Source organism: Ctenopharyngodon idella, chromosome 13 (assembly GCF_019924925.1).
Source record: "Ctenopharyngodon idella isolate HZGC_01 chromosome 13, HZGC01, whole genome shotgun sequence".
Lineage (NCBI taxonomy): Eukaryota > Metazoa > Chordata > Actinopteri > Cypriniformes > Xenocyprididae > Ctenopharyngodon > Ctenopharyngodon idella.
The window spans coordinates 3,738,904-3,758,864 of record NC_067232.1 but is presented as its reverse complement, the minus strand read 5'-3'; the positions used below and the strand labels follow the sequence as shown (position 1 = coordinate 3,758,864).

Here is a 19,961-nt window from a genome sequence, read left to right as displayed (position 1 = left end):
AGTGAGAAGTGTGTTACAGTACTGAGAGCTGAGAGGATGTACTGCGGGGTGCGCTACAGATCTCTCTTCTTTAACGTGGCCGCCACATCACACAGCACCTGTTCATCTGTGTTGAGAGAGCATGCAGATGGCTGCGGCGATTACAGCTGCAACAGTCAATGCCTCTCATCTGGACTGTTTCCCTCAGTCCACCATGCTCGTCCAAGCCTCCCTGGATGCATCAAACAGGTGTCAAATAGCTCAAATTACTCACATATTTATCCAAATAATGCCTCTTTGATAGCTCCTAGGTCTTTTGGTGGCCAGTGACTGGACTTTTTTTTTTTTTTGTCGAATGGTCAACTTTATGGGAGCTGCGATGACAGGTAGCCGGGGCGGTAAACTCGGCCCTCATCATCACCTGTCACCACAGCTAATAAGCTAATTCTCTTGCCTGTTAAATGGAGCTCTGTGGCCTGAGGAAGAGGATATTGAAAAGGGACTATGAGCTTTTTTTCCCATCCGCTTCAAACATGGCGACTTCAAAGGGCCTCTCTCTCCCTCTCCTTTCTAATCTGATTTGTTCCAAACTTATGAGGGTAGGAAGGACACAGAGCTACAGTGAAGATTTAAATATACAGCAGGTGTATGCCAATCACAATAGACTGATTGTTTTTCATATTTTCTTATTTAGTGGGAACATTTGCAGAATTCAGTAGAGTGGATTTAAACCTGGTAAAATGTGTTTTGAGCAAACAGTACTATGCTTTTAAAAGGATATTTTACTCAAAAATATAGATCCTGCCATCATTTAATCATCAATTTAAATACACTGCAAGTGTACATTCAATACAATTGAAAGGGATGCATTTTTTTTCTGGCAACAGGACAATTGTTTTTCCTATATATTTTTTTACACCCCACATTTTAAGCAGATGACGAAACATGCCACGATTGCACTTAATAAACCCTTTGTACTACAGCCATAACTCAAAACCCCTTATAATTTATTATTGATGGATGAAAGCGTAATCAAATTAGCCAAAATATTTCAGAAATTAATAAACAAGGGGTGGATGATGTACAACTTCCAGTTCTGTGGAGTCTTGTGAGCTCAAATGATGTGTGGCCCTGAGCAATCAGAAGGGACAATATTTAAAGATGGAATTGGGAATTATAAAACATTTAGACTCTTAAATGTTAATCAAATGCATGTGTTTGGCTGGTTGCCAGCTAGCTTGAATATGTTAGTCTCTCTGTATGTGGTATTATGGGACATTAAAAGGATTTTTGAGCCTCAGTTGAGCAGAGCGAAATATGGTATCAGGGAGGAATGAAGACAGCATAATTGCTGTTGCCCTTATTGAGCCTTTCAGCCACCCCCAGGACAGCTACAGCAGAGGAGTTGAATTCCTCAGCTGTAGCATATAAACACAGTCATAACGCGAACATTTCCATAATGTGAGTGTGAGGCTTTAATCTAATGATAGATGAGGCATGGAGACCTGCGCTGTGTGCACCACATCCAGCCTGAAACTTTTGGCTGACACTCCGGAATGTGATGTAACAGGTCGTGACACTTCAAGGATTTTCAATAGTTTTCAGATACACAGAAAAACACAGGATATCAACACATCTTCTTGGTCTAGCAGGACGTCTTTGGATAAATACACAAGGCTTGTTTTGTGAGACATCATATCAGCCAACAATATTAGTTCTCAGCTTTGTTTAAAGGCTCATAACCGCCAGTACAATAAATGAAAATATAGTGCTAACTTCAAGAAGAATACAAGCTCCATGTATCTCCCTCAGAATTGAACAGAATCACCTGAGGTCACTGTATTGGGTTGTAATGGGCCATAAATGATTCTTTAGAAGAAACTAACATTTTTATCCGATAAGAAGACATGCGCATAAACTATGATGGAAACACATTTACAGAATAAATCACTCGATATGCAACAAAAACTTGACTTTCACTCAACAGAGAATGTGATTGGATAACTGGACTAACCAGTGGACCAATTTCATTGCAAAGCATCTCAAATGTTGGTTTGATCATTCTGAAATGCCTGAGCCAAAGTCTGTCATCAAAACGATTTGATTTAATTCACTCCCAGAAGCGTCTCACACGATTACATTCCCAAAAACCAGGCATCTGAACGCAAGATAACATGACAGCGTTTATTGCGTTTCGGCTGAGTGCTCTGAGACGCAAGTCATTTATGACTTAGGGGAAAAAAGAGCAACAGTTTCTTTCCCGGTTGCAGCAACTTGCATTTTTATTACAGATATTATTCTATTAAAATAGCATCTAATCTGATTATCATTCCATTTCATATAATCAACTTCTATATCTATATGTTGAACTCGCTGTCATTTTCTGTGTTCTTGGTTATGACCGTAAAAATCCATATACCTTTTCCTATATCTCTGAATACACCCCACATCTGGTTCCTCATTCCTCTCCAGTAGTGTCACATTCAGTATTGCTTTAAAACAGACCCAGTGAAATATTTCAAATAATAAAGGATTATTTTCTCAGACACGCCTTAATGGGTTTATAATATCTTCCCTCATATTTGGTAATACAGAGCTTATGTAATTAGAAAAATATTGTTTCTGCAATCCAACCCAGAGGCATATGCACAATTGTTGTCCTCAGTTTGTTTTGATCTTCAGTGTATGGTTAAAAAACCACATCCTCACAGCAGAAAGAGCTACACCATCAATAACCACAACGTCACACTTAAGTGTTAACAGCTTTATAGAAAATCATCTCCATGTTATTTTGCGTGTGTGTGTATAGGAAAACATTCCCGTTTTGTTTCAGCATCTGTGCAGAAATGCACGTGAGAAACACAGATTCTTTATATTGAGAAAAGAAGGAGGGGGAGAAAGGGAGTGGTGCTTTCCCAAACCTTTGTGTCTTCCCTTCTCCTGGGTCACTGGGGATCCTGGGCAAGGGAAGCAGATAAGATCTGTCATGTTTCTGCAGTCATAAAGGCCTGGAACAATTACTTTCCTTTGGCTACCCCACATCAAGCATCAGTGCTGGTTGCCGCTTTTATGAGAAAGCACCTGGTTATGTGCCACCTGTCTGGCTACCAATACTACAAATGTGTAGAGAAAGACTGTTGGTAATTCACATGATCTAAGCAAGTCCAAGCCTGAAAGAGCCTCAAAGAGTCTTCTTCTCAGACAAGGATCTTTTTTCTTGTAGTGTAATATAACGTTCCTCACTCTGCAGATGAACAATTCCCAATAACTACACTAGTGGCTGAGTTTACTTTTAACAAGGTCTTGTATCATTTTTGGTGTAAAAAAAAAAGTTACATACAGTACAAGTGGACATTAGGGGAAAAAAAGAAGCAATAATAAAGAATCATCTTATATGACCCATTTAAAGCAAAGATGGAAGTTTGATAGTGCAGTGTTAATAGAGAAGCATGAGAAAAGTTCATGGTTAAGGGAGCAGGAGCGTGACCTGCCGAGGATCTCACACTCTGTCTGAGGAAACGAGTGATGTCAGCTCCTAGTATTTCATATCTCTGTCATGTCCTCTATTGTTTAGCCCCTGTGTTTCCATTAATGCTGGGCTTTGGGATTGGATTGGACGTAAGTGGCACGGAAAAGCTTTCGGGGTGGAAAAGCCCGAGACCTGAACTCACATCCTGCTTTTGTTGGGACACTTTTTGGAATGTTGATGATTGTATAAATATTTGTTCAATATTTCCTTTGAATTTTTTTGAAAAACGTGAGCATCTGCAACCAAAGATGGAAGGATGAGTCAACAAATAAACAATAGGAACTGGATCTAACACATTTCCAAACCAGTTACCTTCAGTTTCAAAGGCAAAAGAAAATTTAGATGCATTTATTTTCTCAGGCTTTCAGTTGTGTGGGGTCCAAACACTTGAGTCTACATTAGAATTCTTTGATTTTGTTCATAAACCCACACTGTAAAAAATTATTTTCATGATTTATCACAACATTTTTTCTTTTGTCAAATCAACTTAATTAATGTGGTTAAGATAACATAATATTTTAAGTTTCTGTTGATTAAACTAATCACCTTCATTGTATTAACAAAATTTTTTAATTTCAATGAACTCAAAATTTTAAGGCAACCAGGTAACTGACTTTTTTAAGTTAAACCGACAATTCTTTTTTACAGTGCATTTCATAATGTAACAAGTGTCAGTATTGGTGACAATTCCTCGTCTCCAGGAATGTGTCAAAGTGTTTAATGAAATGCAGCAGACCAGTTGGCAAACTGTATTTTAGACCATCTTGTTTGTCTAAATGTGTTTCCAGAGCTGTAATAAATCCTATTAACAATTCCACTGAGATGGTAAAAATACTTTTAGTGTTAAATAATGGGTGAAGATCATGGTGCTTACGTCATCAGTTTGAGAACCTCTGGTCCACCTGAACACATGCAGTCATTCTCCGGGAATGATCTTTATCAGTTACTGTGTGAACCTTTGCTTTGCTCATTAGCCCATCAAATGAGCCATTGACTTTCAAACAATAGGATGCAGTTCACACTGTTCTTGTTGACTTGTTCAACAAAAGTTGCTTAACCCCCTATAGTGTACATAAACATCTCTGGTAATCCCTTATTTAAAGCCTACCTATTGTCCAGAGAGGGGTGGAGGGGTCCTTAAGGGTGCAGTCCTAGTGTCCAGCGTGAATATTTTTACAGCACCCTTTTTTACATTGTATTATGAAAATTGAAATAAAATTAGTAGTTAACCTTAAGGATTTTTCTCTCTGTCTCTGTCTTGACAACCAGGTGAACCAGGCCAATCAGTCCAACCCACTGGGCTCTGGACTGGGGTACCTAGAGCACATCTGCCAACTCATAGAGAAGATCGGACAGCTACAGGAACACAACCTCCGACTACAGAAACAGATATGTGGCCTGCAGAAGGAAGGCCGAGTGATCAAGACTAAAGAGGTATTAATCGCCTGCCAGCATTCATCTCTATAAGCTTGGCCCAGAAAAAAAGGGTAACACTTTATTTTGATGGCCCCCTTTGAACATTCTGTTGACTATATGTAACGTTACACCTACGTGTCAACTAACTCCCATTAGAGTATTAATAGACTGTCTGCTTAATATCTGCTAACACTTTATTTTGATGGTCCCCCAACAGACATTAGTAACTTTGTAAGTACATGTCAACTTATTTTAACCCTAACCCTACCAGTCTACTAATATTCTACTAACACTCAAGTAGACATGTAGGGACCATCAAAATAAAGTGTAACCAAAAAATGTGTATGTAAATTTTTTGCAAACAAACCATACTTCTCAATTTGAAACTGGTTAAAGACACTGCTGTAGGTCTGGGTCAGAAAGATGACGTCTTAGAATTATGATTTGTTGTGGGTCAAAGCCCCATATTGATGCCTGGGGCAAGGATTATTGATTCATACTGCGTCAATGTAAATCCAGCTGTTTTGAGTGGGGTTTAGGGGTTTTCAGTCATGATAGATAAAAGTGTATTTAATAAACAGAGCTGCTGGGTTCAGCCCTTTTCGACCCGTACACAGATGGGGTATTCGTTTCAAAAGAACCTGGTGTCCCCTCACATGGATTTAGTTTGTTTTTATGTGTCCTATGTTGACATTATTCAGGACGAAAGTCTTTTCCTGTGTCTTTGTTTGGTAGGTCATTGAGAGAAGCTCTTTTGGTCATGAAATATGTTTTTGTTTGATAAAAGGCATGATAGAAAAGCAGATGAGCATCGATATGAACCTTACAAAAATAAATTTGCTAAACATAATATGCTTCAAAAATGGTAAACAGAAACGTTTATGTCATTTAGCAGTTATTTACTGCAAAATGCCAACATGTGAAAGAATTCTGGTAAATCATAAAGCTGTTCAGATTCAATTAAGTTAACAATGTGGAACCCATGAAAATCTGAACTCAGCACTACATGCTTGAACAAGAACAAGAGTGCATCTGGCTTGAATGTTATCAACCCAAAACCCCAGGAAAAATATCAACACGTTTTACAACGCTTTGTAAAGTTATGGATGTTTTTCTAACATGTCGCTCTTTGTTTTTCCCTTTGGATTTGTACCTCTCCTGAATTAGTAACATAACTCCAAAATGACCAGGAAGGCAGCTTGTCTTTGTTAAATGCGGATGCAAGTTAGAAAGCTGGGCGCGACCCCCAGAAATTGGATAAAGCCTATATTAACTCTTTCCCTGCCATCATTTGAAAAAAAAAAGAGTTTCCAGCCACCGCCAGCATTTTTGATCATTTTCATTGTCAAAATTTCATGGCCCCCAGAATATTTTGTTGTATAATATCTGAAAATACAATATTTTAAAAGAAAGAACAGAGCTTCTGCTTTAAAAAAAAATCTAGTTGCATGCATTCTTTTTTATCGACACTTGAATGTGGGTAAGTTTTATAACAAAAAACAACATTTTGAACAAAAAGCCGAGAAAATTTAGAATGATGATCAAAACATCATTTCCATCAACACCCCAAAGCTTCACAGTCCTAAACCTCTTCCTGGATCAACATTTCATTTAGTAACAGTTTTTTATTTATTTCCTGTTTAATGTTTGATGGTTGTGTTAGCTTACATGGATGTAAGCAATGCTTTTTGTTTGTTTTTGCTTCTTCTTTGCCTGTGTTTTGATCCGGATATTCGGTACTCTTTCAGAAGATACGTAATAGTGAAAACATGGATCGTCTGAAAATGTTGTCAATGTGTCATAAATTACGGAAAATTCTGTCAATGGCAGGGAGAGTTAAAAAAGAAATGAAAATGTCTCAAATTTATTCATGACATTAATTTATTTAGCTAAACGAATGAATTATTTTCAAAAATAATACTGAAAATATTAGGGAATACTTTCAATGCTGTGGAAGGTTTTAATGCCACTCAGTGTGTTCTTGCTTTCTTCTATTACGTGATTGAGAAATAAAGACATTTTTATAATTCCATCCTGAGTGAAATTTACTAACATATTACCCTCCCCTTTGCCAGTCCTTCGTCCCAGTCTCCTCTGTCCACTAGTCCTTTGCTTACTGACTAAATGCTGTGACAGTATATTGTGTAGACATCTTCCTGACCTCTGGACGCTGTGCTGTTGAATGAGAGCACTTTTTTTCACGGTTTTTCAGAGAGTCAGCTCTAAACTGGCTCTGTCAGGTCGGGCCCTGGGGCCAGAAAAGACTTTACATGGTCACAGTGAGTGAGCTCAGTGGGGGCCTGCACTTCAAAGTCATCAAAGAAAGCAGGAAAGAAAGAGAGGGAAAAGAAAGGAGGCCATTTTAAAAATGTTCTTTTTTACGGAAACCATGCATGTGTGCGTATGAATTATTTTTGCCTTAGTTTTAGGTTTGGGAATCACGTTTTTCTCAGAACTGGTTTTTTATTTATTTAACTGGTCAAAAGACTAAAAGATCCAACACAGTCTCACGACAGTGCATAACTATTTTGATTTGTTGCAACTTCGTATGAATCCATACAACCTTGTGTATGTTTTCGTACAATCTGCTCATCCCACTGAGGGGTACTAGGTTTATTTTCATCCAAATCCATACACACTTATTTTTCCCCATTAGATTGGGGAAGATTTGAGTGTACATACGCTAAAATCTACACCAACGTTCATATTTATGAAAACGGTCTTTGACGTGGAAAAGTGCAGCACCATGTCAGGGTTGGATTGACTGGTTTGGTTGACTGGTGCTCTTTTATATGTTAATGACATTAATTAGGTGACATTTACAAGACGGAGATCTGAAACCATTCAGCTGAGCACTGATCATTTGCGATTTATAAATTTCACTTCTGGAATAGAGGCGTATGCACATTTTTTTGTGTGTACGTTTGTTCTCGTAATCATTTTGTACGCAACATTTTATAAATGAGGCCCCGGGTTGATACAATCTGTCTTAAACTCATGAATTATATCTTTGAATCATTCAAACAACTTGTTCACTTGGTGAAATGCTCAGAGCTTTCGCAAAAGTAGAAGGAAATCATTAAGGAACCAAAAACGTTCAGTTGAATCTGAATTGTCAAATACTTTATTCCTTAAAATTTCAAGTAGAAAACCTTTGACACAGGAATTGTGTATGGACCACACTGCTTGATCTCCCTGGGTCTAAGCAACAGGCAGCAACATGCTGTTACACACATCAAAAGGCAGGGGAACTCCTGAAACGTGCCTCAGTCTCCACTATAATGGACCAAGCTGTCTCGCCAGTCTCCTCCCTGGCTGTTTTACCCACCCACCCCAAAACCCTCACAGCATGCTTTCATCTGTACTCATAAAAAGCATTCAGGACTCAAACAATATGCAGTTACCACCATTGTAGTGTCCTCTTACTCTTGTTAATCCTACATGTTGATCTCTTCAGTCATCAGCCGTGACCAATGCATTGAACAGATAAGCTCCACCACAGTACAGCAGGTTGAAGCATTTGGTGTTTTGGTTTATGGGACATTTAAGATGAATTCTTTCATCTTCAGTCCATGTTAAATGCTCATGCTTCTTTCTTCTCAAAAACATCAAAAATCTTTATGATGCACTGATACTTTCAGAGGAATCAGTGTTCATGCATGTCTTTGCTCTCAGTGGCAACAACAACATGAAATCCTCAGCAAACGGATCCACCATGGCATCATCACCTCATCAATCAGAAAGCGTTTACCATGCAAATATCAATGTAATGGAAACAATAGGATAATCTTGGATAAACAGAGTTTTGGGAAGCATCTTATCACTGAAAGGAAACAATGTCATGTGAATTTCAGAGACTTAAAACTCAAAGAAAATGGATCCTGTGCTTTCTCCTAAAAAGCATAGGTTCTTATTAATACACAATATTCAAAATATAAGTCGTATCTACAACACCGCACATCTGGTTTGGAAAAAAAAAAAAAAAAAGTGTCACAACAATAAGAATAATTGGTGGAAATGACACCAGCAGATTTCAGCTGTTGGATACATGAGGAAAATGCTTAAAACAATGACCCAGTTAAAGACATTTCCCATAGGAAAAGCAATTCAGGGTCATTTTGATTTTGTCTCACGATTTAACTATTGAGAGTGAAATGTTCCCCATAGGAATGAGAAATCACAAGTGAGATGTCTCTAATATTTGAATTGTTTCACCTAAATAGAGAGCAAATGGAGACTTGATTGTCAGTATGAACCTTTCTTATCAAATTCTTACAAGACCTAATTATCTGAGCTCTTATCTACATTCATTTTATAGCTCTGTACACATAATGTGTGATACAGCCATCTTCACTTGTCTCATTTTTCATTCTCATAAGATATTTTAGAAGTAAAACTTGATATTTAAATGAAATATGACTGATATCTTCATGAAAAGAGTAACCTCTGAGAAGCTGGATAAATCATGTCATGTAAGATAAAGAGAACATCAGATAATGTAGGATTATAAATTAACCCTATTTTTAATGTAACATTTATGTAGTAGCAAGGCTACCCAAAATATATTGAAAAAAAAGTGTGAAATAAAATTCTATTCAAATACATTTTTATCAGTGAATGGATGTGTTTGAGGGCTTCAGTAATTTTACACTTGTATAAATCTGAACCAGATGTCTATTCTACGGGCCAAGTATGTGCTATCATCCTTGACCCATGGGCGTGAACATCAACAAATTTAATTTAGATTTCATAAAGTGAACTATTTTAAGTGCTCTTCTATCCCAAATGACCATATTTTTTCATTTTGTTTTGGAGCATTTCATCTATACAAAACAAAGCTTTACAAATCTATGTGTACATTTACAATTTAGGCATATGCATTCATAAAATAGATGTGAATAAATAAAACTGCCTCAATGTTTGCCCTCTATGAGACAAGTTCTCAACTCAAACTCTTTTTCAGGACTTTTTCATACAGCACTGCAGCTGTGGTGCAGCCAGCCTGGCCTTCCAAGAGCTCAAGAGACACTTTCGCAGTGATCACTACAGCCCAACGGCATCAAGCGGCACGCTGTCTGACCTGACCACAATCCCTGAGGTCACGCGCATCCCCCTCAGGGCAGGCATGAGAGGTCAGTATGTAAACACACCTGGAGTCATACATACAGGGCTAAGATTAATCTGCGTTTACATGAGAAATACTGAAGGTTGGTTTGAAAAAACCATGGCTGAAAGGTCAAAAATGTTTTGAAGTTTGAATATTATATAGGATTATACAGACTGGCTGACAGACAGACAGACAGACAGTCTGTCTGTCTGTCTATCTATCTATCTAAACTCACGTAGCACTAAAGTCATGTTTTTCCTGGTTGCTTTCTTTCCATCTCATGTTGCATCAGGTGGGTGGGCGACCAAACATTAGTCTCTGGAGAAATGGGAAATGAATGCTTTAGCGATAGGTGGAATTTCTGGAATTCCATATAGAAAGAAGAAACATATCTTAGGGATTCTGGGACTTTTGGTGGGCGGGAAAACGGAGCTAATGTATGTTTTAGTGTGTTTATGCACCACACCCTTAAGAGTTTAGTCATAGATTACAAATTCTTAATAGTATATCAGTCATTTCCTCTCATAGAGAGAATTATATATGAGTATGTTTTCTCCTGTACAGATGGTGAGATGGGCTGCCAACCTGCTCTTCCTGTTTGGAAAAGGGGCCTGAATCGAAGAAGCTACACAGAGGGAGAGGCCAAGTACCTGAGTGACAGTGCTGAGGTCCTCTCTGCTCCTCACAGACGGGTGAGTCAGTTGAATTTTAACACAATGACTCACTTTGACAAACACATCTTTCAGCACTCAGGGGAAGGGGATTATAGTGAATGTTTGGTCAAGCCTCTCTGTCTCATGCATCTGTTTACTCATTAAATTACTCTAGATTGTGGTAGTTGAGTCAACAGAAAATGAAAATTAAGCTGTCAGGGATAGAAGTAGAGCCAGTTGAAACTGTTAGTCACATTAATGACAATTATTCAGCTTACTAAACATTATACTTTACCCCCAATATTAATATTCCAAAGTACTAAAATATTATACCTTTAAAGAACATAAAAAGGTGGTAAAGAAAAAGCCACATGATGAACTAAGAAGAAACATCAAATGTAAAGTGTCATTAGATATATTACAGTTTTTCACCATATATAATAAAACAAGTTTTAACCATATAATTTTTACAGTTTAAAATTATTTTATACTTTTGTGTGTCTGTAGATGAGTGAGAACTATACTTGGGGAAGAGTGAAGGAACTGGTGAAGAAGACCAAACTGAGGAACCAGAGCAGGCTGGGACTGTCTTCAGGCTCCTTGAAGAGATCGTGTCCACAGCTTTACCGGTACTCCATCCATGTTTTCATAATAATTCAGGAGTTTCAGATCATTAGCACTCAAAACACTGGTCAGATTTGATCTCCCTCTGAAGGCTCATCAGATGTTATTTTATAAATAAACAGAATATTTATTTATTATTTCTAAAAGCCCGATCAACATTATTTCACAGACCATTGGTTTTGATATTAAAAATGAATCAGAACAGAAATGATTAAGCTTTAGCACACTGACCTACAGTTGTGTTGTTCCCATTTGCACTACAGTAACTTCTGAGAAACCGTATCACAAACACAAGTAGTACTAATGGCTCTGCTCTTTTGATGTTATGACTCACTATGTGTCCATGTGATACAAGATAAGACTCTCATCACAACCGAATGCTGGTAAAATGCTGGGCATGCTAATCTCGTCTGTATGCTGCCTCCTCTTAAATACCTCAGCACTGGGCTCATGTGGTAGTCGGTGACTAGCACCACATTGTATGAATGAGCAGAGAGCAGAACACTGATTAGGTATTGGATCTCATTCAGTCCAGTAGTATTTTAGTGTTTTTATATATTGTTCTAGTATTTTGAATTATCTTTAATTATTTTAGTTTTAGTTTTCAATTATAGTTAAGTTTTAATGATTTTATGTGCTTTTGTAATTTTTATTAGTCTATTAGTCTTTCTTCAAATCTCCCTCTTGCTCACTCTCTCTCCTCCCCCATCATGAGTGGACACGCCCCCTCCTGCTGATTGGCTACAAGTGTGTTGTAGTGCTCAGTCAGGTCCACTTTAAACAGTGTTTCTCAGAAATTGCTTACTGCACCTTTAATTCATGCTTAACTAATGCACACAAAATCTTGAGTTCATGTATGACTCATGAAGAACTAAGCCATTCAATAATGACTGCCACATCAGCAACTACTAAAGAGTCTATCTGATTAATAGATTAAGATATATATGAATTGCCATTAATTAAATGTCATCAACGATATTGCTTACAAACATTTAGTATTAACTAGTGAAAATTAATGTGTTAATTACCATAATGGGTCAAAGCCATGTATTTTAACTTTGAGCTGTCTGCAACTAGGATACCAGATGAATAATCCTTCATGAGTCATACATGAACTCAAGATTATCTGTGCATTAGTTAAGCATGAATTAATGCATATTAGCGTTTTTTATTTTTCTATTTAGCTTTAATCTATTTTTATTTCAGTTTTAGTAATTTTAGTACTTGAACTTATATTATTTCAGTTCATTATTTCAACAATTCTAATTTTCATTTAAGTTTAGCTTAATTTCAGCTTTATATAAATTAATGAAAATTATTTTTTATGTTTATATGTTTAACAACCCTGATTCAGTCACAGAGCACCATACTTGCTGTTAGTACATCTATATTTTAACACTGAATTTTAATAAATCAGTTTATACTGCGACACTGTTTTTTATTCTGATTGGTAGACAAGGTGTTGATTCATTTTCTCCAAGGCTAGAAACTAGTTCCAAGTTTGCTGACCAAATTGCAGCTCTACATCACCTCCACATTCTTTCTGAACTAATAACAGACACTTTAACTGTGGCATAAGGAAGAGCGTTTTAAAGACGAACACCTTAAAAATGTGTTTTTCCTCTATAAAAACAACTTGAATCTCAACCTATTCCACAAGTTAGCTGTGATCCCACACACAGGTTGGCACAGACTCAGATGAATAGTTCCAGGGCTGCAGTGTCAGGTTGGAGGTATGCTGGTGGGAGTAGGAGAATTCCCCATGTATTTCACTCATTAGATGAGATATGGGAGCTATGCTAAATGCACTCTCCTCCCGAGAGCAGATATTTTCTGAGGAATATCCATATGGACCAGTAATTCATACAATACGCTGACTGTGAGAGAGACAGTGCGTAGACAGAATTTTTTTCTGTGTTTCTGCTTTCTCATATCGTAATATTCAGCGTGTTGCGTAAGTGCAATGCCATTTGAAAAATTAGGTCAGACTGTCTTCCATTAGTTCAGCCCAACATAATGAGGCATTAACATTCTCTTCGGTACTCTATGGAAAAGGTTATTCAAAACATTTTTAAAATATTTTGAGTCCCAATATTTAGCATGATAAGGAAAGCATGCTTGAAATCCACACCCAAACTGCGTCACAATTTCTTCACTATGATTAAGATTGCTAAAATGGTTTCAATCTTCTCCACAGCCCAGATGTGATGTCAGCAGAGCACCCCAGGACAAACAGAAACTCAATGATCGCTTTGGGCCATCAGAAAATGGACTACCTGTGGCCACAATAGTACTGATCAGGTAGGCCAAACAATACATCTTCTGCCAGTTCCAAGTACAACAACTATGAATATGAAGGTCAAAACTGACAGTTTAATAATTACATGTCTGACTAGTAAAGTAAATAGACAAACGTTATCTTGAATGCACTGCAAGTTGCTTTGGATAAAAGTGTCTGCAAAATGCTTTAATGCATTGTAATATAGCTGCCAGCAGCAAATTTGTGGCACATTATGTATGCATTGCATTAAAAAGACAGCAGAAGTATGATTTTAATGCCAATTATTGCAAATGTTATAATTTAACCTTAAATAGCTAACCAAAAAATTAAAATATTCGTCATTTATGCAACCTCATGTCATTCCAAACCCAAAATCAGAATATTTACCATCTACCATCTTCAGAATATTTTTAACATTTTCTCTTAATTTTCAGGTCGTTTAATCCAAGTCTTCTTAAAACATTTATAGAATGCTTTATATGATGAACAGACTTAATTTAGGTTTTAGTTCACATTAGGGTTGCAACTAACGATTATTTTGATAATCGATTAGTTGGTCGAATATTTCTTTGATGAACCGATTAATCGGATTTAAAAAAAGCCTAATTTTCTTTTTTATTGACAAAACACACTTTTCCACATCCTGCCCAATGCTGTCCTTCAAACAAATGTGCCAACTGAATGCTATGAAAACATACTGTGAATTTATCTATCTGTATCTATGCTATATGCAAAAGAGCTATAAAGCAAAAGGACAGTTTAAATCCCTATATTAAAAATGAAGATAATAATAAAGATAATGGATCACGTACCTTTCAAGCAGCAGGTCACTCTGTTTCCTCCACTATTTTTAGATGCATTTTGTCTATAGAAGTACGTTATTCAGTGCTTTAATTTGACGCAACTGGCGGAAGTTTTCCGTGCATGGTGGGCAGACGCGACCAATCGATAATGACATTCGTTGTCGATGATTTTCATTATCGATTATTATAGATTAGTTGTTGCAGCCCTAATTCACATATCAACAATGATCAATGCATACATAGAGCACATCAAATATGGTAAACGGAAGCTCAACCATGTTTGCTTGACTTTCAATGGTTTAATGAGAGAATATTAAAGAATATCTTTATTTGTGTTTCGAAGACAAAGCCTTATGGGTTTGGAATAACATAAAGCCAAGTAAATGATGACAGAATTTTCATATTTGGATGAACTATCCCTTTAAATTAGAGTCATTAGAGGCAGTTTCTATCAATAGGCCCAAGCGTAGTCGAGATATTGCCTCATTTTCTGTTTGTAGATGGCACTGTTGATTTCATTGCACTCTTTCTTACTTTTTTCAGCTTGGTGAGAATTTCACCTTTTGTAATGACTGGGTCACAAAATTTGAGTAGTAGTGACAAAAAATTAAGTTACCTAAGTAACCTAAAGGTCCAAGTTGGTCCTAAGTTGCTCATAGTACTATTCAGACACCTTAATCGGTGAGCCAAATTTCACAACTTTTTATATACAGTTATATATGGGCTGTCATGGACCCCCATGGCAGAGGAATAAGAAATAGAGGTCAGAACAGAAACAATACAAAACAGAAACAACAATACTCGGTCCCCAGGGATGTCCAGTGTCCATAGGAGGATTTGTGTTCCAGGTCGGTTGTTGTTTTAGCACTGTTTGGACAGTTAGGCTCTATCTCACGGCAGTGTTGTTTCAGTACAACTGATATCTCACACACAGAGAATGAGCAGCATGTTAACTCTCAGCTTTTGTTTTCTCATTAGACGTTGAGCAGATGGCCTGCGACGGGGCAGCTTTTCCAAAAAGCAAAGGACAAAGTGATGGTTTTTGCAGTTTGCAGATGGTTTTTCCAGAATGAGGAACAAAATGGAAGAGAAATGTACAAGAAAAAGATGAACAAGATTTGAGTAATGGGAGAATAATATTGGTATTGGGTGTACTGTATATAATACTAGGAGAGATGTTTATACGTTAATGCAAGTGTTAAGTTGTTGATGGAGCCTGTTGATGGAGCTTGTTTGAGTGATGTGACATTTCTATAAAGCACTCATTAGATTTGTCAGCTAATGAGGTACTATTAAAGACTATATAAACATGTGGAAAGATGCTTTAAAGAATGTGATTTCCGAAAAAGGGAATTACAGTTGATTCTTATGTATAGTGTAATGTAAATTTCTGTCTGGGACAATTTACCAGACACTGTCCTAATTGTAAAATACTTGAAATACACCCAAATTATAACAAATGTTGAACATGCATGCTATAAATTTATATAAATCATTTTGTACCACAATTATATAAGAATTGCCATGTGTAAGTGTGTATATACAGGCACAACAAATATGCATGTATGTATCCATGATGCATGGATCATACAGTATGTGTGGATAAGAGTGGGAGAGCGGTGCACCCACATGTGAATTCCTCCATCTACAGACATATATCGCTGTGATGACAGGGCTTATGATAACATTTGAATGACTTTATGGCAGTTCTGTACGTTGCTCACCTGTCTGATGTTATATAATGTGTGTAGCCTTTTGCCTCCCTAAAAATGAAGCAATGCCTAGAGTATGAACCTGAAATATCATCCTTAACTATGAATTAACAAGTGCTTCCTATGTGCCTGCCAAATTTCAGTACAAAGACATAAATAAACAGTATAAAGACATTAATTAAACCAAATAAAATGCAGTATACAGTGATCTAACCAAACTGAGCTGGATTAAAGCAGTATTACATACTGCAAATCGTACTGTCACATTCAGAACTCATTTAAAAAATGAAAACCAAGCGGAACAAATGGTTCCTGTGATTTCTGACATCAGAAACCCAAAACGTTACGCCCAGTAATGGTGAGTTAATGTAAGTAAGATAAATGCTGCTAACCCTAAACACCAGAAGAACTAATGATAGTAAAATGTATAAACGTTTGAAAATGGTTAAAATAAAAAAACAATAAAAAAGTTGGAAAGGTTCAATGGTCATAAAACTAAAGTTATAACTGGACCTCAGGGATAAAAATGAAATAAAAAAGTTATTAAATGACCCCTTTATAAACTATTACTAATAAAACACTACAGGGTGGTATCAGAGTGCAACAGTGCCCACCCCCTTTTTCAGTGGCGCTGGTTCTGGAAGATTTTTTTCCATTCAATTTTTCCCATAGGGATTTAAAAAAAGTCTTTATTAAAAAGTTATAAGCCATTAACCTAACCAACCAGCTACGAGGTGAATCACAATACTACAAACTTTGATTTGAAGCAAAAAAGTTTTTGATAAAGGTACAAGACTGTGAAAGAACTACAATCCTATGAAGCATTGTGAACAGCATAATCAAAAATGATAGAGAAATATAAAACTACTCATTCACAAATGTTGATGTTTTTATATATATATATATATATATATATATATACACGCACACACACACACATATATATATATTTTAAGTTTTATTGCAAAATATGCATATATATACAAACATTAAAGTATTTTGAGAGCGTAGAGAGATCGACTTAATTATGTCATTCGCAGTGCTTCATAGGAGTGGGTGGAGCTAAAGAGCTATTTTGGGCGGGTTGCTGTTTTCGACTCTCTGATTGGTGTAATCTTCCGTAAAGCATCATGGGTAATGTAGTTAATTCTGCTGTTAAACACGATTATTTAAAAAGTAAGCAGAAATAATGCAGGCTGACAGCTTCAGTAGAAGCAAATACCATGAATTAACAACATCCAAATGAATGGAGTTTTTACTGCCGGAACACGACTGATTTAGTCTATTGTTAATCCACAGTGAAAACAGCTGTCTTTGTTGACAGCTGGGTGGAGTGAGGTACTAAAATACTGATGTCTTAGATAAGGTCTGTTTTGCAGACCACTTGCAGCCTTGCGTGTGAAAGATGAAACATTTTCTAATCAAGCTTTTGTAACACGATATTGTTCTGGCCCGGAAAGTGTATTAAAAAACAAAGTGGCTTCCAGCATGTAGTACTGTCTTTTGATGTACGCTTGACCAATCGTTTCATAGTCACTGTTCTGAGTAATGATGTTGATCTGTGTGTAAAAATGAATGAGAGCTGATGTATGGCAGAATTTTTTTGTCTGTTAGGGACAAAGGACATGACAAGAGATTTTTACTTATCTTGTGTATTGTAGTGTACCAAATGGACTGAATAATTCATTATGCATATTGCATTGTTATTCAAATGTATTTTTAATAAATAAGATATTTCTAAATAAACATGAGTTGGTTTAAATGTGTTTTTCATCATGTACTGATTTTTAAAGAGGACCTTAAAAATTACAGTCATATACTGTACATACTCTGATTCTTATGAAGCCCCTAAAGGGACGATGGAAGGAGAGATGGAAGGAAAATGTTCGGAGGCACACCTTTCAATGTATGAGAGTTAATATTTAGTTTATAGGATATGCAGCGACTAAAGGACCAGGTGAAAAAACATCAGAATCCAGGTCATGAGGTCATTGGGAGTTGACAGAATGACAGCAAATATAAGCATTACTCTCAGTATGAAGTATCTCAGATTTCTCTCACTTAATACAGATGATGGCAGAGCTCAAGCAGTTGCTGCACAAACAAAACAGCTTAAAACAAATGGTTTAAATGTGATTTCACCACCACACATGTACAGTAAACAATAAATGTAAATTTATAGCATATGTGGGATTTGTGAAGTCATAGACTCGTAAAATGTATTATAAAATCTCAACACTTGAGAGTCAAGCTGTTTATCAGCATGGCAAAGTTGAGCGCCTCCCTCTGGTAGATAAGGGTAATGCATGAGTCAAAGTCAGTCAACTTTATTGTCATTTTTAGCACATTCTGTGGCATATATGATAGTAGTAATAATAGTAACAGTCTATGGAACATTTTACGAGCTAGGCCATATTATTAACATCAATTGGGGCAGTCTATAGAACTTGTTGAACATAAGAGCATAAGAGAAATATGAACTCTTTTAGTACCCTCAGAGGTTCAAGAGGGCTGGTGTAGCTGCACACATTCCAGCAACTCTAACACAATGGAGTCATAAAATATGTCATATAGGCCCACCCTCTGCATCTACAGATACCACAGAAACAGACGAATGACTCTGTGAAATATATAGTGGGATGTGTGCCAGATGATTTACAGGAACGCATACTTGTGCTCCAGTGAGGCAACACCGGGGTAGTATTTTTTTTTTGTCTTTTTTCTGTATTTTAATACAGAGGACATGCAAAAGTAGGTCACCGCAGGTGAAAAATCAAATAGGAAAACTACTGATCTGTGTTCAAAAAGAAGTCCATGACAAAACTGCAATAAATGTTGAATTCTTGCTGTATAACAACACATTATGCATGTGTTACGCATAGTTTTGTTATCTGCAATTATCTGCATTGCGAAACGCACTATGCAGTTACCATAATCGTGATGCCTTACTAATGCCTAAACTTAATCATTTTAATCACACTGTTGCTAAATGGCAAATGCCTTAATGTTGTGTAATTTGAAACAATATAATTACCACAAATAAAATAAATCCACATTTGCGGTTTTAAATATACAAAAAAAAAAAAAGAAAATGTTCAATTTATAAAATTAACCCCATAACAACACTGCAGCCAGATCTACAATGTCCTTTTAGTGTGTTAAAAGAGGTGGATGTTTCCCCCGTCCAGGGCACACAGCATAGTTCAGCAGGCCTATTTTTCATATCTGTCTTGAGATCAATTTCCTCCTTTGCAGGAGACTGTGATTCGTTCATTGAGCAGAACTGAGTCATACTGTGATTAATACACTACTGATTGGCAGAATAGTAGAAAGAGGACATACTTGATGCATCGCTATGACAACAGCTCACCCCTGCCTCTTGGCATTTCCTCAAGGATGGCTGGCCAGTTGGATGAGTTCTCCACAAATGTCACAAGCATCTCCCACTTCAGGCCATCACTGTCCTGAAACACACACACTGGCTGAGATCCAGCTGCAGACTGCTTTGGCATTTCATAGAGGGAGCAAATAAGGTTTTTCTCTGTAGCAACCATTTCCAGAAATATACACAGAGAATTTGTTGAGCTCAGAGTTAAATCCTCATTATGTAATGGGTCACTTATAATGTGACGTGTATTTATTTGTCTGCATTTGTATTTATTTATTTAAAAATTAATATTATGCAATTAAGTATAGTAGGCAGTGACATGAATATACCTCTCCTTTTCTATGATGAGCATGTTTTCAATTTCTTAAGTTATTTTGATATTTTTTTGTATGACATAACGCATTTCAAAGTGATTTACCTGTCTGGTGATCATAATTAAAATGGATATATGTAAGAACTGTCTGGTGAT

At 36.7% G+C, this 19,961-nt stretch overlaps 1 protein-coding gene across 1 annotated transcript in view; it reads left to right on the top strand.

Moving 5' to 3' along the window:
- Positions 1-17,850, top strand: part of si:ch211-250c4.3 (uncharacterized protein LOC100535981 homolog) — a 29,397-nt gene extending 11,547 nt beyond the window's left edge. The window contains exons 3-8 of the mRNA XM_051917790.1: positions 4,778-4,942; positions 9,888-10,056; positions 10,596-10,723; positions 11,192-11,313; positions 13,506-13,609; positions 15,371-17,850. Coding sequence (XP_051773750.1) covers positions 4,778-4,942; positions 9,888-10,056; positions 10,596-10,723; positions 11,192-11,313; positions 13,506-13,599 — 678 coding nt within the window. The 3' untranslated portion in view covers positions 13,600-13,609; positions 15,371-17,850. The remainder of the gene's footprint in view (positions 1-4,777; positions 4,943-9,887; positions 10,057-10,595; positions 10,724-11,191; positions 11,314-13,505; positions 13,610-15,370) is intronic.
- Positions 17,851-19,961: the final 2,111 nt, after the last annotated feature.